Source organism: Podarcis gaigeae, assembly GCF_964106915.1.
Source record: "Podarcis gaigeae genome assembly, chromosome: 6".
Lineage (NCBI taxonomy): Eukaryota > Metazoa > Chordata > Lepidosauria > Squamata > Lacertidae > Podarcis > Podarcis gaigeae.
This window is the reverse complement of record NC_139682.1, coordinates 26480187-26502239: the sequence shown is the minus strand read 5'-3', so window position 1 is coordinate 26502239 and position 22053 is coordinate 26480187. Positions and strand designations below refer to the sequence as shown.

Below are 22053 nucleotides of genomic sequence, written 5' to 3'. Positions count from 1 at the left end.
ATTTATGGCTTGCAACTTATTGGGAGGAGTTATGTGTGCACATGTAGGAAACATAAAGCTTTTAAAGCTCCTTGTTAGCTGTCTGATGTCTATTGAAACTGATGGAGACAGTCACAACCAAGTGAAGCTGGGTGGCAGTGGGGGTGATAACATTTGTTTATTTTCAGGGGAAATTTTTTTATCTTTCAATATCCTTAATGAAATGTGGCCAAGATAATGCATACCCAGCACTATTCATTTCTAATACTTGTGTCTCTTTGTTACTTGAACCTTTACTTGTATTCCTCCAAAGGCCAACATAAGAGGCCTTTAAGATCCCTTCTCAATGTTCCACAGACAGAAATGGTATGTTATGCATTAACACTAGAGGGCCTTCTGTGTGGTGGCACCCCAGTTTAAGTTGGTGCCTAGTGCCTCAACAATGAAGGGTGAGGTGGAAGTGAATCAAATTAATTGGCAATCACTCCAAAAACACAAAGCATCCGAGCTGAAGCGTAGGGCCAAATTCAACTAAGTTCTTGCGCTAGCAGAAGCCAGCATGTTGAATCCCACTAGCATAATGGGATCTACTCTGGTTCTCCCCAGATCTGCTCAGAACGTTCAGGAGAACTCACTGTGCAGGGGGCAGGAGGGTAGCGCATTTCATCTTGCAAACAAGAATGCTTGTGCCGGCTGATGGAATGGCTCTCCTTAGCCTGATGTTGAATTCCACCCACAGAATTTAATTAAAAACTGGCCCATTGTGTAAGCATCTCACTAGAGATGCATTCCTACACCCTAACCCAGCCTGCGGTACTTACCAGTGTCTCCACCATGTTGGATTTGTTGTTCCGTAGGGTTTTCACTATGTGAAAAACATCAATGATGTTCTGCTGCTGGATCATTTCACACACACTGCAGATTGCACAGAAGGTGCCACTGCGGCCACCCCCATTCCTAGGTGCATAAGGAAAGACATGGGGAAAGTAGGGGAATTTGTATTAGCTGAGGACTTTGAGGAGTGGCTTATTTGTCTCTCTCCCCCCCCCCCATCCTGCCATGCAATGTGGCCTATTGCATTTGCAAAGCTGCCCATGGAAGTAGCAGACACCAACTATGGGATCCACTTCCCTCCTTCATGAACTGAGAGGGATACACAAATATTCCAAAGGTTTGAGCAGGCTGTATTCTATGATAGACTGGAATATTATTTTAAAGATCAGGAGTGTTTGGTTTGAAGGATCTTAGCAGCCCAATACTTAAGCAGATCAGGGCCATAAAAAAACAAAAAACAAAAAACAAAACATTCCTGTCTAGCATTTCATCAGCATGGATGCATACCAGATCTAGCTGCTCTTTAGATTTCCAACAATGCCCTGGAACACTGCTTGCTTGGGGTTACTTTGTGAAATTTAAGTGGTGACTAGATCTTGCTGCTCTCCCCTGATAAGCCCCCAGGATCTACCAATGGACAAAGGAGCCCTCCACAGGACGCTGATCAAGGCCTATTCAACTTGTCCCAGCCCTGAACTAGATGATGTTTTCTGGCCCTTCAATTCCATGCAATTCTGCTCAGCAGGCATTTGGATCAGCAGCACTATGGCATACACATGTACAAATTCAGGGTATGGTGTTCCATCAAAGCAGCAAACCTGAAGGCTCAGTTCATCAGCAGTGCTTCCCTGCTTTTCTGCTTTGTAACCAATATTTAGCACAGAAAACAAAGGCGAACTACTTACAGGCAATGGACCACAGTTCTCCCATCTCGCCCATCATACTGCTCCTGCCACTTCTCCAGCCTCCTGACCACCTTCAAGAGGGAGCGCTTGGAAGGAGGTATGTCTCTATATGCTGGCCAACCAATGTACTGCAAATGCTGGACAATACGGTACCCATCCTGGGGCTAAAAGAAAAGAAATACATCTTGCTTGGACTGTGTGAAGGACTTGTATGAAACCTTTTATGTACTCTCGGAAGTCCATGTTCTGGTCTTCTGAGAGTCCTCCTCTATATCCCAGTGTAAGAACGAGGCTTACTACTTCCCACTCCTACCTCCCACTGTAAAAGGAGACCAATGGAAGCAACCTCAGGCTGTTTTCACTTGCAGGGAATGTTCCCCCAAAAAGTTTATTCATGTTGACACATCAACAAAGTAAACAATGAGAACAGGAAGGTATTCAGTTATGCTAGATGAACTGATGCAAGGTTTGCTCATTTTTACTTGCTTATTTCTCCTGCTTGAGGAAATGAGGCTGGGGGTGACATGTCAAGACAAGGCAAATCAGACCTCTTGTAATCACTGTCTGGAGATACATGGAATGAGATGGATCTATACTAGGTGTAGGGAACCTGTGGTTCTGCAGATATTGGTTTCCAGGGTCACATCCACACCATACATGTAAAATATTCTTGTTACTTTAACAGTCATGCCCCCCCCCAAGGAATCCTTGGACCTATAGTTTGATAAGGGTGCTGGGAATTATAGCTCTGTGAGGGATAAAATACAGTTTGCAGAATTCTTTGAGGGAAACCATGACTGCTAAGGTGACATAAATGTGTTTTAAATGTATGGTGTGTATATCACTAAACTCCCATCATTCCTGGCAAACAGGCTGGGGCTCATGGGAATTTGTAGTTCAGCAGTGCGTAAATTTCCACAGGTTCCTCATCCACAGTTTAGAACAGAGGTTTTCAACCTTTTTTAGTCCACAGCTTGCTTGACCAACTGCATTCTTTCCGTGGCACCCCTGTGGGGCTCAGAAACCCAGTTATGTCTCCCCTTGCCTGCAGAGCTGGCAGCCTCTTACCTTGTGCTTTTTTCTGGGGGGAGACAGGGGAACACATACCCCTGAACATTTTGTGAATCCAAGTGTGGCCTCATTGAGGGGCAGTATTTCAATATGAGTAGGAAAATGAGAGTACCCCTAAACAAGAGGGGGAGTGGAGGGAAGTCAAGCAAAATTATGGTTTAAATCTTTTTGATGATGTTTTTGTTATTTTTGGAAAATTAATAAAATGTTATTTAAAAAAGGAGGGTGAGAAGGAGGCCAGTGTTGTTCAAGGCACCCTGGGGTGCCATGGCACACTGGTTGAAAACTGCTGGTTTAGATCATGGAAGGGATGGCTGGTAGCTAACAGGATCAATAATTTCCTCTCCTGAATGTCATGAGCAAACATTTGCAGAAAGCTAGTTCTTGGAATTAGTATCTGATTTATACAGTAGCTGACAAAAAAGGTATGTCTTTTTTTCTCCCCGAGGCCCACTATGACCACCTTTTTAACAGACAAGCAATCAATAAAGAGTTGGTACTTAATTGCGTGGGACAAATTACTCTGACGGATGGTGAACATCAATGTAATCTTTGCCATTGGCAGTACAAGATTTCATGAGACTTTTCAGAGAATCATAGTTTGTAAGCACTCTGTTTCCCTTTCATCTTCAGGCTCAAGGATAAGGATAGGTAACAGGTTAGAGGGATCAGACATTTGCCAGGAATGGGTCACATCTAGAGACAGAAGAGTGTGTAGGGACATGCTAGTAATATGTGGGGGAGGTATGCAAGTTCCTGCTGTTGGGGAATGGCAAAAAAGTTTTACCTCAAATGACCCTTCTGTACTAATAAATGTCTGAGTGCTAAAAAGCAACATTAAATTCTTTGAAAATGTGGAAGCTGAATTTGACTCAGATCCTTTCCCTAACCATCCCTATGGCAGATCCTGGATCCATCCAGTGATGGCAATGGAAATTAATTGGGGGTGGGAGAACAAAAGAGGCAAAGTATATTTCTAGGTGGATAAGTTGTGTCTTACATGGTAAGATCTCGGTGGGGTGGGGGGGGGACCAGGTTTGTTAATGACATGAGTCCAGCAATTGGGGAGGGCTGCGGGCATGAACTCCTGATTTGGGAAGGCACTTGCCTCCCACTAGCACTGCCCACGCTGGCTTCCTGCCCACTTCCTTGCTGCAGGATCTGCCCAGTGTAGCTCCTCCAAGATCAAGGGCAATCAGGGGAAATTCAAGGACAACTGGAAGGAGGTGTAGTCTCCAGGGAAACAGAACTGGAGGCAGAATGAGATATGCTGCAGCTATAGTGTGAATAGTATTTTAAAGATAACTCAAGCTGTGGAATGACAAGAGACCACAACTGCTAGGGAGCTAGAGAGGGAGCCCTCAACCATAAGAAGTAGAAGCTGAGGTTCAGTGTGGGGAGTAGGGAGTAGAGAGGAAGAGAGAGCTCACAAAGCCTGTGGTAGAAGCTCACCTGAGTGGGAAAGAAGCAACTTGGGGAAGGGCCGTAACTCAGGTCCCAGGTTCAACCCCTGACCTCTCCAGGAAGGGCTGGGAATACCCCTCACCTGAAACCTTGGAGCGCCACTGCCACTCAATTATCTGACTTGGTATAAGTCTATTCCTGTGTATGAGAACTTTGCAGCCAGACCTCTGTATACTTAAAGCTTACTGATCTGATGGAGTTGTCCAGGAGACCAACCCCAGACTAAATGACAATATTTGAACCAGGGATTGTATCTTTTTACCCTTGCCATGTTGCAGATCCGGAATATCCTATTGATGATGTCCTCATCAATATCAGCAGAAACAAATTCCACTTGGATTGGCCCATAACAACAGGATGTCTTCTCTGGCCAGTACTGCATGCAGAGCTGCTCAGAGAGAAAAGGGAAGCACACAACAAACCAAAATTAGAATGGAGGAAAACGCAACATACCAGCTTTTACACTAAAACCCATTACATCCAATGAGAAAATAGCCAGTTATAATAGTTCACTTTATAATAGTTAACCTTTAACATGACTTGCCATCTACATATAACATAATGAATATAGAATATGGGGGGAGCCTCTATTCAGCCTCCTGACCCCCAACATCAAATTGGCAATCATCAGAATTGACCAAACCAATAATTTCTTAGAGGATGTTGCATGCATGGGAATTTGAAAACCCATCAAGAGCAGATGCTTGATAACATTTCTCCTCTCCATGCTGTTCAGAACCCAGAACTTCGTAAGGCAAACTGATTCATGCCTTGGGGCTTACTTTTGTTGGATGAAGCCAGAAGTGATTTTGTTCAGATAAAGCTTTCAACAGTGTCTCACACATAAGGCAAAGACAAATTTTTCCTTCCATATTTTTGTGGGACTATTTGTCATTCATGAACATGGGTGAGGGGGCATATCAGTGCCTTTTTTTGCATGGGAGTGATTCTAAGAACTTTTCAGAAGGAGTGCACTTAGCGTTAAACATGAAATGGCCAAGGTATCTCCCTTTCCTTTCTTTCTGTCTATGCAAGAAAGGGGTCTAAATGGTGCTTCAAGCAGCAGCTAGACTCTCCTCTGAATCCTGAAGATTGAATTTGGGATTGAGAGTGCATCCATAGTGGTCCCTACATTCCTCAGAGTGCCAAAGTTTCAATAGGGAGCATCAGCTGAATCAATATGAAAATTTGCTAGAGCCCCTTGGAATCCTGCAGAATCCATTAGCCTCTGGGGGTACATCACTTCAACAGGACCCTTCAAGACAGAGCAAACCAAATTGAGTGTGTGCCTTGCTACATGTTGTAGGCCAATGACATGTTGTGATGAGACAGCCTCATGACTGCCATGGTAGAAATCAAAGGTGGAATCCAACATAGCACTAAGGCAAATGTTCCAACAGCACAAGAATTTCTGCTACCTCCGTCCCCCTGTACATCCTTTTAATCAGTTCTAGGCGTCCTCCCTCAACCCTCCGGATCAGATTTGGAGATGGTGCAGGGCTTGCATGAGAAGATGAAGGGGAATGTTTCATTGCGCAAGCAGAAATCCTCGTGCTGATGTGACACATTAGTAGTATACTGCCTGAAGCCTTGAGCCAACCCCAGATATGGCAGTTTCAACATGTGAAAATCTCTCCTCTCACTGCAACAAAGATCAACATAATTGTCCAAAGAAATCTGGGAGGAGCCCATGACTGCCAAGGCTTATCTCTGATCTTAAAATCACACGAGAAGCAACTGCTTTGAAATAAATAAGTTTTCTAGAAATCAGTCTGTACAAACTCACAACTCCACCCCCCCAAAGAAACTACCTACTTGTGCAGCATCCATTTCGTTCAGCATCACAATAGAGGAGCAGTTGTAATCAAACACCAGCCTCCAAAAGTCTGCTACTGTGTTGGGTAAAGGATGCTGGGTAACTATAAAGGCAGCAGGTTGCTTGTGGCTCTGACAAAAGAGTTGGCGGGGAGGGAGAGAAAGAAAAAGAAGGGATTAATGTTAGTGGGGAAAATCAATCACCATTGATTTCAGAAGAATATTAAACCCAGGAGGCTGTGGGCAGGCAAAAGAAGCCATGTAACCAGATTATACAAATCGCACCTCACAGTCCTTGTTATCGCTGCACATTGAATGAATGAAGCCTTTGTAATGGGATCCCAATGAAGACATTTCATTAGAGAAGTGCCATAAGAACAAGGATTATCCCTTATGAATTATTTATGTGTCAAGACTCAGCAAAATAATGATGATAATTTGAGGAAATGACTGAAGGGGACAGCTGGAAGAAGGACTTCCCTTTTCCTAAAGACATCGAAAGCAGAGTGGCCGGAATATGAAGATCTAAGCAGGCTTGCAAAATGGGCATCTGCTACAGCTGCCCACACACACAACAGGAGTTGTTTACTTCTTTTCATTTAAAAATTCAGCCCTGTGTTGTAACAAAGGCTACTCTTTCAATTCCACACAGTTCCAAAACCAGTTTGTGATACAGTTTGCGAAGGCTGCTTTATGAAGAAAAGAAAAAGAATCAGGTCCAGTGCAAATTTCTCCTAATATATGCATTTGTATGCAATAACATGCACATCTTTGTATTTTTCTCTTCAACAATGAATGTTTATACGCTGTGTTCACTAATATATGCAATTTTATGCACTTTGCCCTAGTAAAATGCAAATTTCACACATTACCTGGCTTAGAGTACTGCTTTGCAAAATTCAGAGAAGTGTAAATTGCAAAGAATGGCTGTTTTTCAGTTTATGCATTGCTTTGGCAAGGGGAAATTCAGTAAGTTTGCCTATAATAGTGAACTGATTAAATTCCCCCTCCATCCTATTTGCACATTTTTTCTTCACAATTTTGAGTAATTAATTTTATTTCTTTTTTAACAACAACAACAAAACCCCCCACCGCTTTGTATTCTGAAGATTATGGACATATCATAAGTACCTTTAATAGCTATGTAGAAGAAGGAGTTTGGGTGTGTGCAATTTGCCTCCTGCCTGAAACACTACACTTGACAAACTGCACCTGACAATATTCCTTCTTCTACAGAACTGTGAAGAGCTACCCATTATTTGTTCTGATTAGCCTACCCACCATGCCCAGAGTCTGCAATTGACAATGCCTTTGCCATCACGTGGATTTACAAAATTCCTGTGCTTCGTCTGTCCTTTAAAGTATAAGAAAATGCTCGCATGAAAAGAGATTACATATGTAAAGCATTATTGTATTTTGACTTTGGCTTACGGTTTAAGTGAGTAAACAATCCCTTCTAAACATCTGTGGAGTGCACGTGGATTAGCATAAGGGATCAGTCTAAAAAGCAGACATTTAACTTCTTGAAACAATTGGCCAGTGTAATTGGAGGATACATAACCTTCTGTTCCTACTCAAAAATAGAGATCAGACCAACGTGGATCAGGACTAGTGCTGGTGAAATGCCAAACATTAAGAGATTGGGAATGGGCCACAAGACTGCCTGCTTTCTTGATCTTTGTTCCCTCCCCCCTTTGTTATCATTGCTTCCATTCTACAATTTCCCATTAGACTTGGTTTGCTATTATGCCTGCACTATTAACCATAGTTCATCCCAACTATGAAATGCCTCTAACCTAGCATTTGAAACCAATTTTGGTTCAAATGCAGGGTAGAAGCACATCTGGGAAACAATTAACCACTGTTAATGTTGGCGCAGACATAGATCTGAACCACAGTTAAGGACACCAGGCCCTTATGTGTGTGTCTGTATTGCATTCCCTTCCCCTCAATTGCTGTCCAAAAATGGTGGCCTATTTCTGCCTGCCATACCTCTACCCCCTCACAGGTCACTACTGATTATTAGTCAATAAACACTTTTTAAAAATTCCAATCTGTAATAAGGGCAGGGGGTGAAAGATCAGAAGGAGTTTGTAAGACATGAGGATGATCTCAGCTTCATAGTGGAATTGATCACTGTCCAATCTCTGTAAATGTGAAAAATACGGCGGTTTCATTGCTGGCAGCAGCACAACTCAGAGTTAGACACAGACGGGTTGTGCAGAAAACAGCTTCTGCTTAGTGAAGCAGTAAAGGCCTTTGCTCACTCGGCTGTTAGATAACGGATATGTATCCGCTATCACAGTGCCTCTGAATCACTTTGACAAGACTACATACTGTGTCTGAATGTATCTTAAGCCTTTTTTGGGGGGTAAGAGATGCAAACATTTGATTGTACAGCAGAGGTTCTCACAACAACGATAGCCTGAACTAAGCACATAGTAGACAATGGAAAAGGAATAAGCAGACAGGTTTGCGGGACCAGTATGCTTGTGGTTCATTTCCATTGACACTTAGTTTAGGAAATAACAACAAAATCAATTGGAAGATAAAAACACATCCTAAAGGAAAAATATATGGGAGTGCTTGCAAGGAAGACACACACAAGTGCCCCCTTCCCAATTATGGGGGGATATTTCTGCAGCCATTTTGCAGTGGAGACTGCTCTTAGGAGTGACCATCTATAGGAAGAGAGGATTCATGTTACAAGAAAGGAGATTCCGACTTAACTTTCCAACAGTGAAACGGACTCCCTCGAAGGAGGTGGACTCTCCTTCCTTGGAGGTTTTTTAGCAGAGGTTGGCTGGCAATCTGCCATGGAAGCTTTAGTTGGGATTCCTACATTGCAGAGGGTTGGACCAGCCTACAATTGTATGATTCTATTCTCTGAGGAAGCTGCATTACATGGAGGCAGACCATTGCTCAGTATGGGCTACACTTCTCGGCACTGTTAGCCATAGTCTCAAGCCATGGTCTTCACCACTTGAACCAGTGTGGTGTAGTGGTTAAGAGCGGTAGTCTCGTAATCTGGGGAACCGGGTTCGAGTCTCCGCTCCTCCACATGCAACTGCTGGGTGACCTTGGGCCAGTCACACTTCTCTGAAGTCTCTCAGCCTCACTCACCTCACAGAGTGTTTGTTGTGGGGGAGGAAGGGAAAGGAGAATGTTAGCCGCTTTGAGACTCCTTAAAGGGAGTGAAAGGCGGGATATCAAGTCCAAACTCTTCTTCTTCTTCTTCACCCTTAACTGAAGATTCCAGGGATTAAGTCTGAAACCCTTCACATGTCAAGCACATTCTCTACCCCTGAGCTGCAACCCTTTGATTCATTTCTTCTCTTAGTCTTCTTGGGACAAACACTGCCCTCTCTTACACAGATTTTGCTGTTGCTTAATTCTCACTGTGGTGGGAAACCTGTGCCTGGGCTGTATCGCAGCAGACAGTAAGAGCAAACTCAAACAATGAGATGTGCCACCATGCAGCTTTCGTATTTTTAAAAATCATTATGCAAAACGTGTCAGCATTATTGTGAGAAATTATCCTACTAAACATACCACTGTAACAGGCAGGCAGTATTTAGCTAGAGCTGCCCATTTTCTAATTATCTATACAGAAGAAAACGCGACAACAGAGTGAGGTTTGCTTACATCCATGAGTGCAGCGTTAATGTAGTTACTTGATTCCCCATCAACGGAGATAAGGAAGGGGAGGCACCGATCCAAGGGGAGTACATCCATGCAGCGATTCTTGTCATGGTTCCTTGGCAAGAGTCCAATGCTGCAATCTTCTGGCCGTACTCGAGGCGTTACTATATTAAGGGTCTGTAGGCAAGGGAAGAAACAGGAGCTGATTAGTGTTTAACATAAAAAGATGTGATTTTACACATAAAATGCAAGTGTTCTCTTTGGCCAATCTATCTGACAGCAGCCAGACTGAACTCATAAATCTTCTCAACATGCAAGGCTGGAACTCATACTGCTACATTGGGGTGAGGGAGGATAGAATCATCTTCCTTCATAATTCAGGTTTGAAACTTCCCCAGCGCTTGCAGAGTGCTGAAAACTACAGGTTTAAATGAAAACAGAACACTTGCTTTGAGACTATTTTTAATATTTCAGACAATGTATCTGTCTAATATGCTTTTCTGCAGGAACCCAATAAGGTATCTGAGCAGCCAAAGAACATGAAAAATATGACCAAGAGACAACACATAAAACATAATGGTGCAAATCATCTCTGATATCACCTTAGTTGTGGCTATTTTGGATGTCTATGCTAATAGTAAGACCAGATAATGTCCATACCATGCAAAAGTCACTGAAGCTTCCAAGCTTGTGATAGGTGAAATCTGCCCATCTTGATTAAAGTTCAGCTTTAAATGTTCATATTTATTATTACATTGTACTCCAGCTACACTTCATATGTTATTGGGTGTTTTCATTTTTTCCTATTTAAAGAGCTAAATCAAGGAATATTACTCAGCAGTATTCTGTATCATAGTGACATATTAATATGATGTTTGAACTTCTGTATTCTCTGTATTCTCAGTCAAATGCAAAGCAGAAGGTACTGTGTATCTTTAGATTATATCAGCTTTTACTAAAAATGGGTGCACTCGGAGCCTTTGTTCATGCTTTTAAACTTGTAAAATCATTACGGTTCATCAAGAAAGTATATTAAGGTTGGAAGCTCAACCAGTTTTTCCTACGTAGCTATTAAATTGATTGAAAAACACCATACTGAATAACACTCATTTATTATTTCACATAGATTCATGGTATTCCAAACATTAAAATCAGAACTCGAATAAAAAGACTTCAAACTCAAATCCATGTGTGATGCTCAAATCTGTGATCTCAGCAGGAATTGATGCATGCTATAGATAACTAGAGCCATCCAAAAAAATTATTTAGGCCAGAATGCTCTCCTGCAGTGTTAAATCCCTTTGATGGAGTTCTCTCAGGCAACTGTCTGGCACAAAGTAGAACCTAAAATTCCTTGTAATGACACTCCTTTGCCCGGATGCACATGATGAGCTGCATCATGAGAAGGGCTAGACATTTGGCCTCTTAGTGATTCATCAATGTCTCTTTCCCACTAATCTTGATAAACCAACACTCAAGCATGCCCACAGCTCCAGATCATGCAGTTAGCTGTAAAAACAAGCAAACCTGCACCTTTTAATGTCACCCTGGTCTCTTCTCTCCATCCCTGGAGACATTCAGTTAATGCACATAGGGTTTATTTAAGAGGCAGGAGCTGGAAACTAAATCTTTTTTATACAGATCAGCAAACTAAAGTCATGGTACCAACAAAGGCCTCTGGGTGTCATTCAGATACATAGAGTGATCATAAATCAGAATCTACTCTAGTTTTATGTATGACAGCCACTTTTTCAGTGTGTACATTGCATATGTGACTACACAGGAGAATTCACAGTGAGATCCAGCCCATTCATCATTTATATAAAGAAGGTGCCGGAGCCCAGATATGTACTTGATCTAGCCCTTAACCAGGACCTGAGCTTCTGATGTGCTCAAGTCCTCCTTTTGGGCTTCCCATTGGCATCTGCTTGGCCACTGTGAGAACAGGATGCTGGACTAGATACGCCTTTGGCCTGATCCAACATGGCTCTGCTGGTGCTCTTAATTCCAAAGGTCTGACGCCACCACATTCCTGATTGGGTCTTGACATTCCCCACCAGCAAGCCTCCAACCATTTACCTGGTGGCAACTTCTTACACAGTCCAACTTCTTACCTCGTGACAAATACAATGAGAATATCTCACTGGAGATAGATGCTTGTCTACCTTCTTGGTGCTTTGAATACTGGTCTTGCAGTTTTCAAAGAGCCAGGAAAGTGTTTATTTTTCTGAATCAGAGAAGATGAGTGGGGCGCTGTAGTAACTTATGGGGTGCATATTACATTTCCCTAAATCCAGATCTCCATAACTGCTTGCAACATTCTACACAAATAATATATGGAATGCACCTCTTGTGCAAATTGGAGATGGTACTGAAGCAGGATTGTGAAACTTAAATTAGGGCAACTTAATGTTGTTCAGCCAAACAGCAAAATCACTGATGTTTCCCACCAGACCCTGTTCAAAAGTGGGCAGCAGCAAACTGATGGAATCTATTGGTTAAAAGTGCACTTTTATTTTTGTGTAAAGCAGTGTTTCGGAAGAGATATATGACCTTTCGATTCTCTGCGAAGAAACAAACAGAAGAGCTGTAAACAAAATGTTAATGAGATTGGGGCATACTTCAAAGGGAGAAAGTCCATCTTCTAGCTTCATAATGGCCATTTTCAGATGAAGCAAGGTGAGCTTTGTAACATAAACCAATTTACAAACAATTTGGTGAATGGAAGCAGAACATTTTGTTCACTGCTGTGAGAGAAATGGTTACATTTTTGTTTCACAGCCCCAGGCAAACATTAGCGAACGAGTCCATTCAACCTAAATGTTTCCTTTGTGTAAGCACTAAATATCTGCAGCAGAAGTTGTGGTACCCGTTGATCACCTTTTCTTCGATTCATGGAACTGTAACTTTTCAGCAGTCTTGCAAATGGAGAGAAATAATGCAATCTGATGCACAGACATCTGCTACACAAACAAAACTGCAAACAAAGAAACTCACCTCAGTAGTTAACTTATGCCTGGCTTAAACACATACTGACTGGGAGCCCAGTCCCATAACATCAGGTGTGTGAGGACAGCCTGTGGTTATGTAGAAGTAAAAGTAAGAACGAGTATTCTGGTGTATATTTATTCTAATGTACTCATATACCCTTAATAATTTGGAATGTTATTTCCAGTTGTTTATGCACTTTTTGTATACTTTACTCTTGTAATTGAATTTTTGTAAACTTCACTTGCCTGGAAAACTGCACTGCAAAATTCAGAGAAGTACAAATTTCGAAGGATGACTTCCAAAATTCAAAGTGTGAATTTGGAAGGATGGTAGCATTTCATACAGTGTGAACTAGATAGGTTTGTCTTCAAATGGGAATTGAATCAAATTTCTCCCCCACTCCCCATACATGAACATACTTGTTCATACTTACATATCCATGCAACGGGGCCCCTCCCAATAGCCACTGTCTTTTCAGCCTGACCCTCTTTTGGTTTCCATTACTGAACCATGTGTTTTTACTATAAATGGTGCTTCCACATTCCCAGGAAGGAGGGAAAATCTGTAATCTGACTATATACCATTGTGAGCTATGTACACTCTCTTTTGTATCTAATACACGGAAGGTGACAAATGGGGACATTTTGACAATATACATGCGAGGATCCTTGGCACCCTATTATAATTTGAGACATGCCAATCATCACCTATACCATGACTGACAAAATACGAGGTCTGCATTTTTATTTTTATTTTACCTGGAATTCATCTTTAATCTGGCTGGAATTCGTCTGCGGATCCAGTCTGCTGATGTTGTAGTATATGGATCTGAATTCACAAACAGGGATGGCTGTGTTGCCACAAAGGCATGCTTCTAGAATGGCATCATGAACGAAGACATACTGTTCCTACGCAGTAAGAAGTTGTACATTGATCATTGTCAGTCTCCTCAGGATCAATCTTACACATCCTACTTTAATAATGAAATGCCCAACATTCTCTCTCAGAGTTCTCGGGTCAACAAAACACTCCTACCGTCCAACTGGAGTGGGTAGGGCTTGCATTTTTTCACTGTGTGTGTGTGTTTTCCCCTCCTGGATAAAAGCAAACCCAATGCCAAGGCAAACACATGTCAAAACATGGATTTTAAAAAGCATTTGGGCAGGTGGAATGATAGGCAAAGTTTTGCCTGGATCTTAATCCATCTCCAGCATTAAAACTGATTCCAGTTAATTATTTCTATAGCACCATTCATGCATATGGCAATTTACATTCTACAACATGTAACTACAATTCCTGGTGTACATGCTTAAGCAAAGGTTTACAAGTGGACATAGATTTTATTCTGTGACATATTCTACCTATGAAATATTTTACCTGGTTTTTAATTATTGATTGTTCTGAGAACATAACTGCTTTTTCTAAAAGGGCCATTTCACTACTTATGTCGGTGGAGACAAACCCAGGTTTGTCACCATATTTACGTTCAACAGGGTCTGATGGCAATCACAGATCCTTGATCAGCATGTCTGCATTGTGATATGTTTGCAAAAACTTGTTTGTCAAAATAATCTCTTACATTTGGGGTATAAATATAAAATATGTGTATTGCTAAGAGGTGTAATGTGTGAAGTAGTAAAGGTAAAGGTAAAGGTACCCCTGCCCGTACGGGCCAGTCTTGACAGACTCTGGGGTTGTGCGCCCATCTCACTTAAGAGGCCAGGGGCCAGCGCTGTCCGGAGACACTTCCGGGTCACGTGGCCAGTGTGACAAAGCTGCATCTGGCGAGCCAGAGCCGCACACGGAAACGCCGTTTACCTTCCCGCTGGTAAGCGGTCCCTATTTATCTACTTGCACCCGGAAGTGCTTTCGAACTGCTAGGTTGGCAGGCGCTGGGACCGAGCAGCAGGAGCGCACCCCGCCGCAGGGATTCGAACCGCCGACCTTTCGATCAGCAAGTCCTAGGCGCTGAGGCTTTAACCCACAGCGCCACCTGTGTCCCTAATGTGTAATGTGTGAAGTAACCGAATACTTAAGACATCCAGTTCTAGTGAGAGGTGGGATGAACATAATGTATACGAACTTGTGATGATGATCATGTCAAATCTCTCATTTTGAAGTTGCCTGGATTACAGATGCTGAATGCAAAACAAGGACTATGGCCACCTCAGATTTTCCCAGCTAAAAAGTAGATTTGAATTGAATGATTGCTGGGGAAATTTAAAGAGGCTGGATATAGTTCAGACTGTGTTTCAATTAATAGAAACTGGTGGGTTTAATAGCAGCAGCTTTGTGAGATGGATTTGGAAGCTAATGATAGATGTTTAATGTTAGCTTGTGCGTTACAAATTACGCTGCGTGATTCCAGTGATGAAAGCAGACTTTGTTTTTCAATGATGCATGTGCATGGCATATTCAGGCACTAGATTATGAGACATTTCCTTGTATGTGTACGTGAAATGCCTCTTCTCAGATAGAGCCAGCAGCCTGTGCTTTTTTAGGTACTTGTATTAAAAATAAATATAGATCATTGCCACCCTGGGCTCCTTCCAGAGGAAGGGCACAGGATATAAATTTAATAAATTATATCTGCTGGCCCACTAATTAGGGGCACTTTGCAAACCCTTCAACATAATTCCACAAATTGCACCAAGTGATTAATTGACCAGGCTTCGCAGGCATACTAGATACACTCACATGTTTGCCTTTTCTTCCATTATATAGGCTACAGCCATCTGGTAGTGCAGAGCTGTTTCTTGGAAACAAGCTGACAGGCAAGAAAATGCATCCTTACACCTACCTCCGTCTGCACCAAGTTGACCCTCTGGGATCGCAGCTCCCGCACACAGTTAAATATGTCCACCACACCTTCGTTCTCTGCCATGTCAAGCATGATGTCAATGGCAATAAAGCACCCTGTCCTCCCAGCACCAGCACTGAAGGAGAGGTGGGAGGGGGAGAGAAACAGGGACCAGATCAATGGACCGTGAAAAGGCAGAGCATTCAGTGGTGGTGGTGGGAATGAGTGTTGTAAATTCAGCTGTCTTCCTTCATTAGTCCCTCTTTGCCCTGAAGGTCTGGACAGCACTGCAGTGCCACTCCAGTTCTCTGGGGAAGGCAAGGCTAGAAAACTTCAGGAACAGGTATGGAGCAGAGATATTAAAAGAAAGAATGGAGAAAATACCAAAAGGGAAAAGAAGACCCAAGATAGCAAGTCGTACTCCCTGCAATAGGTAAAGGTAAAGGTACCCCTGCCCGTACGGGCCAGTCTTGCCAGACTCTGGGGTTGTGCGCCCATCTCACTCAAGAGGCCAGGGGCCAGCGCTGTCCGGAGACACTTCCGGGTCACGTGGCCAGCGTGACATCGCTGCTCTGGTGAGCCAGAGCCGCACACGGAAACACCGTTTACCTTCCCGCTGGTAAGCGGTCCCTATTTATCTACTTGCACCGGGAGGTGCTTTTGAACTGCTAGGTTGGCAGGCGCTGGGACCGAGCAGCGGGAGCGCACCTCGCCACGGGGATTCGAACCGCCGACCTTTCGATCGGCAAGTCCTAGGCGCTGAGGCTTTAACCCACAGCGCCACCTGCGTCCCAGGACTCCCTGCAATACCCTAAATTAAAAACAAAAACACATATGTATATCAAACAGCTTGGAACAGCATTTCTGTTGACAAGCAGAGAGAGATAGACTCTGAAGTCAGATTTCAAAGGGGTCTTTCTTCAGCTTTTCATTTTTTAAAAGCAAACTTCCAGTTTCTCCAAATGTGTCATTGTCCAGACACATTTGGACAATGCTTAGTGGTTTCCTTCTAATCTCTGCCCTATGCAAATTATTCAGATAATACAGGTGGATATCCAGACCTGGTGGCAAGAAGTTTCAAAGCAAGCATCTCGCCGTTCTGAGTATCTGGGGTATTAAGACTGTCCAGTAATGTTTGTACTGATTTATTTGTTTAACTATTTGCAACCCTCATTTTCTTATAGTATACTGAAGGTGGATTACAACATGCAAAAGATAATAAAACCAGTCGATAGATATCCATTAAAAATGTATTTTAAAACATCACAAATCAAACATCAAAACAGCAACAACCTTCCCCTCAACAACCCCCCTCCACAACAAGCACCCCAGGCCAAGACTCCGTTCAGCAGCCTTGGCTTTTGTAGCTGGAGTCAGTCAGGGCCCCATCCTCCCAGGCCAGGTATAAAAAGGCATGCAAGGTAAGGAGCAGGTCTTCCAAGACTCACAGCCAATATGGGCTAGAGCAGCCTTTCTCAACCTGTGGGTCCCCAGATGTTGTTGAACTACAACTCCCATCACCCCTAGCTAGCAAGGCCAGAGCTCAAGGATGATGGGAGTTGTAGTCCAACAACATCTGGGGACCCACAGGTTGAGAACCGCTGGTCTAGACCTTTCTCCCCAACATGCTAATTTTGTATTCGCAGGCATTTGTTTCTTCCCCGCTGTGGGGAGGAATTTCTAAACCTTCTAACTGAAATGTATAAACCTATCATCTGAAGACATGCAGTGCACCAACAGATACATATTTTGAGGATTCTGCCTCTGTAGTTTGCCTTTTTGTGATGAGGGTGATGTGATCTGCCATTACCCAGGATGCTCTATCTGATATTAATTCCAGTATTCAGGAGACGAGCTTCTGAAAACCAGATTTTGAGACAGAGCCTTGAATATGGTGCTGAAGTGAAGTGGTGCTGAAGTAGCTACTTATTACTGGCTGGTGAAGAAGGCCACTCATAGGATTCGCTGGCTGCTGTTATGGGACAATCAGTGCCGGCAAGTGGCACCAGTAGTAGCTGGGAGGTGGTGGTGGCTGCACCTCAGTCAATACTGGGCAAGCACTCAGTGGCTGATTGAGTATTCACCCCAGGAAAAGAAAAGTTTGCTAGCAACCACACATTTCCACAGTGGTGACTGCTGTACCCCTCAGCCACCACCTCTACCCTTCATTGATTCACAGGACCATCAACAGGTCCCAGTAACATCTACCAGCTACTTGTCCCAGGCACAAAAGCTCAGGTTTGGATGAACAAATGTTTAGGCTCTAAATACAAGCCTTATCACAGATCTCCCTTCTCCCAATCTGTAAAGAACAGAAGAAACTAGAAAGTCTTTCTCTTTTTCCTAAAGGCAAGAGAAATTTCAGATGCAGGAAGCATGGGCAAAGCAGAGAAACATTAATGGCAATGAATCAATGGCCCAGATCAATCAACAGCTGGGAAGGAATAATATGAATAATCTTAATGAATAAATGGCCCTTCCCTAACGTTAACTCTCTTCCTGCAATTCAAAATTATAACAAATAGCTGTAAGATTTCTATATTTAGAGGAACCCTGCACTTCATAAATACTGAATGACAGTAATACTGTCCAAGGAAGCATTAGGGAAAATTTAGTAATTACTACTTTGGGCTAGTCATTTAAATTTTTAAAAGGAGGGAATGTCATTTGATCACTAAAATTAAAAAGAAAAGGAATCAAATGTTCGGGTTCATCAGTGCCACTAGGGGCATGGCCTGAACCAGCAGCTATCTATCAACATGCTTTAAAATAGGGATGAGGAACATCAGGCCTGGGGAAATAATATGACCCATCAGACCATTCATCCCAGCCCTTGAGACTCTCTCCATGCCATCCACCTTCCTCCTTGACTTTACTGTGTGCACTCCTTGAGAGTTTCGCCTGGCTGCAATGTGTTGTTGAACTTGCGGTAATGCCATTTGCTTATGAGGACGGAGAAATGTGTATGTGAAGATAAATCTGGGTCTTGTATGGCTGGAACGATCTTGCATACAAAGGTAAGATTCATATCCATTGCTCCACCCACTTCTGCCTCTGGCAATGCCACATTTGTCCCTGGCCCCACTCATCACAGGCATATAGACCCCAAAAGGTTGCCCATGAGGAAACACGTCCCTTGGGCTGAAAAAAAGTTGTCCCCTTTTAAAATAACTGTTGCAAAGGAAAGATGCCTGTTTTAAACTTTGCAGCTTATTATGGGTAAGTTCCACCACCCAGCCTCCAAGTGGAAGACTTCAGAAATGTGTAGTGCAATCAAGTTTGACCCACCAATGAGGAAGGCTGAAGCAGCCACCTCATGCAGTGGGCTACCACAAAATCATAGAATTATAGAGTTGGAAGTGACTCTGAGGCTCATCTAGTCCAGGAATTGAAACTAAATCATCCATGACAGATGGCCACCCAACTTCTACTTTAAAAGCCTCCAAGGTAGGAGAGTCCACCACCTTCTGAAAGTGTCCATTCCACTCTTATCATCAGAAAGTTCTTCCTGATGTTTAGTCGGAATCTCCATTCTCCTAACTTGAATCCATTAGTTTGGGTCTTACCCTCCAAGAGCAGGAGAAAACAAGCTTGCTCCATCTTCTGTGTGACAGCACATATCTCTCCCATTTGGTTGTGACACACCTAATAGGGGTTAATCTGCAGTAGGCTAATGCATGAAGCAATTTTTTTTGGGGGGGGAGGATCCTGTTATAAAGCAGGGATTTAGGCTGCACAATATTCATTCCCATGACCCCCTAGGGCAAGGTAGTGGAGTGCCTGCTGGGACAAGGGAATGAGCACAACCAGGAGGAAAATGGATGAAAAGAAGTGAGGGAGAGAATTAAAGGCATACCTGCAGTGCACAACAATAGGCCCCGCCTCTGGTGGATTGAGGAACTTCACTTGTCGAACAAAGCCCAAGAGGCCAGTGGCATAACAAGGAACCCCATGGTCTGGCCAGCTGGTGAAATGGAATTGGCGGATCTCTCGGATCTCATGGTAGCCTTTCTAAGAAGGATACCAAAAAAAAGTGTTTTTTCTGTAATAGTAGTATCATCATCACCACCACCATCAATTCTCAAGCCATCTACCCTTCCCACTCACCCCAACCAGCCACTTCTTTACAATTGTGTCACATTTTAAACCCAATTCCACCCAAAAACATTTCATATATACTTTGTATACACAGCTTTTCATGGTAGAGGAGAAAAACGGAAAAAGCCACTTTGATGGCTCTAAGACAACAACAGGTTTCCAACCAGTTATGATGGATTCATTTTAGCAGGAGATGTTGAACAGTTAATTTCACAGAAGAGGAAAGTCCGAGTCCAATCAGGGCTTTGTGTGGGGAACATGATGAACACTAGCAAGCTGATTAAGCCTTTGCATGCAGAAATATGTTGAAAGCTGGTCCAAGCTTTGAATGGAGAACATTTATGCCATAGTGAGAAATGGCCTGGCAACCTACCCAACAGCAAGCTGGATTTTTTTTAAAAAAACGGACTATGAAAGGATCTGACTCCTTCCAAAGTAGAAATGGTACACAATTATGCCAGGCCTCCCTGCCTTTCAATGGGGAACCATATTCAGTTAGGCTACATTCCCAATTAATAACAGAAGTGAAATGAGGAATAACAATTCAGAAAATCCTAGCATAGTGAAAATGGCAGTGGTCTTCCTTTTTATCTACTCTTTTAATGTTTTCACTAATTTAATTCTGTTTTTAAGTTTCTCTTCTGCTCTTTGGTGTTGTGTGTACTTGTGCTTCTAAAATATATTATTGTCTTGAATTAATTGAAATGTATAAAGTGAACAAAGCGGGGGGGGGTAGTATCTAATGCAGCACTAGTATCTAATGCAGTTACTAAAAGTAACTGTCGCATCAGTGCAAAGGTATACACTTGTGCAACATGTCTTCTCCTCTCCTCTCTCTGCATGTGTCCTGTGTCCTCTCCAAATCTGCTTCAAAATGGCTGGGGAAACTCCCATAACATATTAGAGGTGTGGGAGAGAAGTGAAAGGCTTGTTGCGTAAGCATAAATCCTTGCAGAAAAGGGATGGTTACTTAGCGCTGCATTGGACACAAGCCTAAACGTATACATTTTCTAAATCTGAGAGCAGGTTATATCTCTCTGAGATATACAAATAAAAGTTAACCATCACCATTCTGATCATATAGGAACAATGCTTAAGAAATAAGTAGACCCTTGTCTGATTAAAGGCCTATGTAGATTAGGGTTCTATTTCCCCACAGTGGCCCCACCAGAGGCCAGTGGGAAACCCATAAGCAGGATGCAAGGGCAAAAGTGTTGTGCCAGCTTGTGCCATCTAGCAACTGGTATGCTGCCTCTGATTCTGGAAGGTAGAATCAGGGGCAAATGAAGGCGTCGTGATATCCGGGGTTGGGCATTGCTACGTAAGGCGCATGTGCGGCGTGCTACATACAACACATGCGTTGTATGTAGTGACACCACACATGCGTTATACATAGCGATTTGCCGGCGGCACCGCTCCAGTACAGATGGTTCCGGGATCCCTCCATCGCCTCCATCGCCGCTACAGACGTGAACTCTATATGCGGCTGTAGCGGCACTGGAGGGATCCCACATGTCTGTACAGCACATGTGTGGCGTCATTATGTACAGTGCATGCGTGCGATGCCACACATGTGCTGTACGTAGTGGTTTGCTGCCGGCGCTGGGATCCTCTGCTTGCAGCTGCGCGATGGCTGCTTGTGTCCAACGAGCCCCCGCAGGGTGCCTTCTTGTCACCCCCCCTAGACATGGCACCCGGAGTGCACCATAGCGACGCCCCTGGGTAGAATATAGCTGTCACTGACAGTGTTATCCTTCTTTAAGCTGTCTCTAGTACACTTAGAAATAGTATTGGTAACTCCATAGCTACCCATCAGTAATCTGAATGAAATGTCGAACAGCTTTGACCTAGTGGCAAGAAAAAGAATCTGCTGGTGAGGGGAGGGCTAGTGTGTCCTTACCTTTTGAACTGTAAAAGTGCGTATGATATATTCTGCCAATGGCTCTGTTTCAATTAGGGTGACTTTAATATCTCCATAGACTTCTGTATCATCAGGCCAGTATCTGACACACTTCACCTATGACAATAAAGATCACAAACTGAATGCTAGCACATTATGTATGGCTACAAATAGAACCATAGGTTGGCAAGGACCCCAAGAGTCATCTAATCCAACCCCTGTAATGTAGGAATCACAGCTAAAGAATCCCTGACAGATGGCCATCCAACTTCTGTTTAAAAACCTACAGTGAAGGAGACCCTTCCCCCCCACCTTGCAGGTCAACGCTTTGATATGTTGGTTGCCCTGTCCATCTGTCAAAGTGGGAGGAGACAAAGATCTGTCCCCACATTTGCTTTGAACAATCGTCATCCTACCCTGCCAACTTCCACCAGGTTCGTGACCATGACTACGCTTGCAGAGTTCTCCTGCCAGATCATTCTCCAAAAATCCTTGACCGTCTCTTGCATTGGTCCTGAGGGCGAAAAGAAGTGTGTGTGAGAGAATGTACATCC

At 43.2% G+C, this 22053-nt stretch overlaps 1 protein-coding gene across 17 annotated transcripts in view; it reads right to left on the bottom strand.

The window, feature by feature from the left end:
• PTPRT (protein tyrosine phosphatase receptor type T) overlaps positions 1-22053 on the bottom strand; it is a 605850-nt gene that overhangs the window by 10152 nt on the left and 573645 nt on the right. For all 17 annotated transcript variants that reach the window (XM_083746111.1, XM_083746125.1, XM_083746113.1 and 14 more), the window contains 10 exons: positions 21916-22013; positions 21500-21616; positions 19358-19512; positions 15502-15637; positions 13460-13609; positions 9714-9887; positions 6069-6200; positions 4516-4641; positions 1719-1882; positions 801-936 (listed from right to left, as the gene is read on the bottom strand). In XM_083746111.1, coding sequence (XP_083602237.1) covers positions 801-936; positions 1719-1882; positions 4516-4641; positions 6069-6200; positions 9714-9887; positions 13460-13609; positions 15502-15637; positions 19358-19512; positions 21500-21616; positions 21916-22013 — 1388 coding nt within the window. The remainder of the gene's footprint in view (positions 1-800; positions 937-1718; positions 1883-4515; positions 4642-6068; positions 6201-9713; positions 9888-13459; positions 13610-15501; positions 15638-19357; positions 19513-21499; positions 21617-21915; positions 22014-22053) is intronic.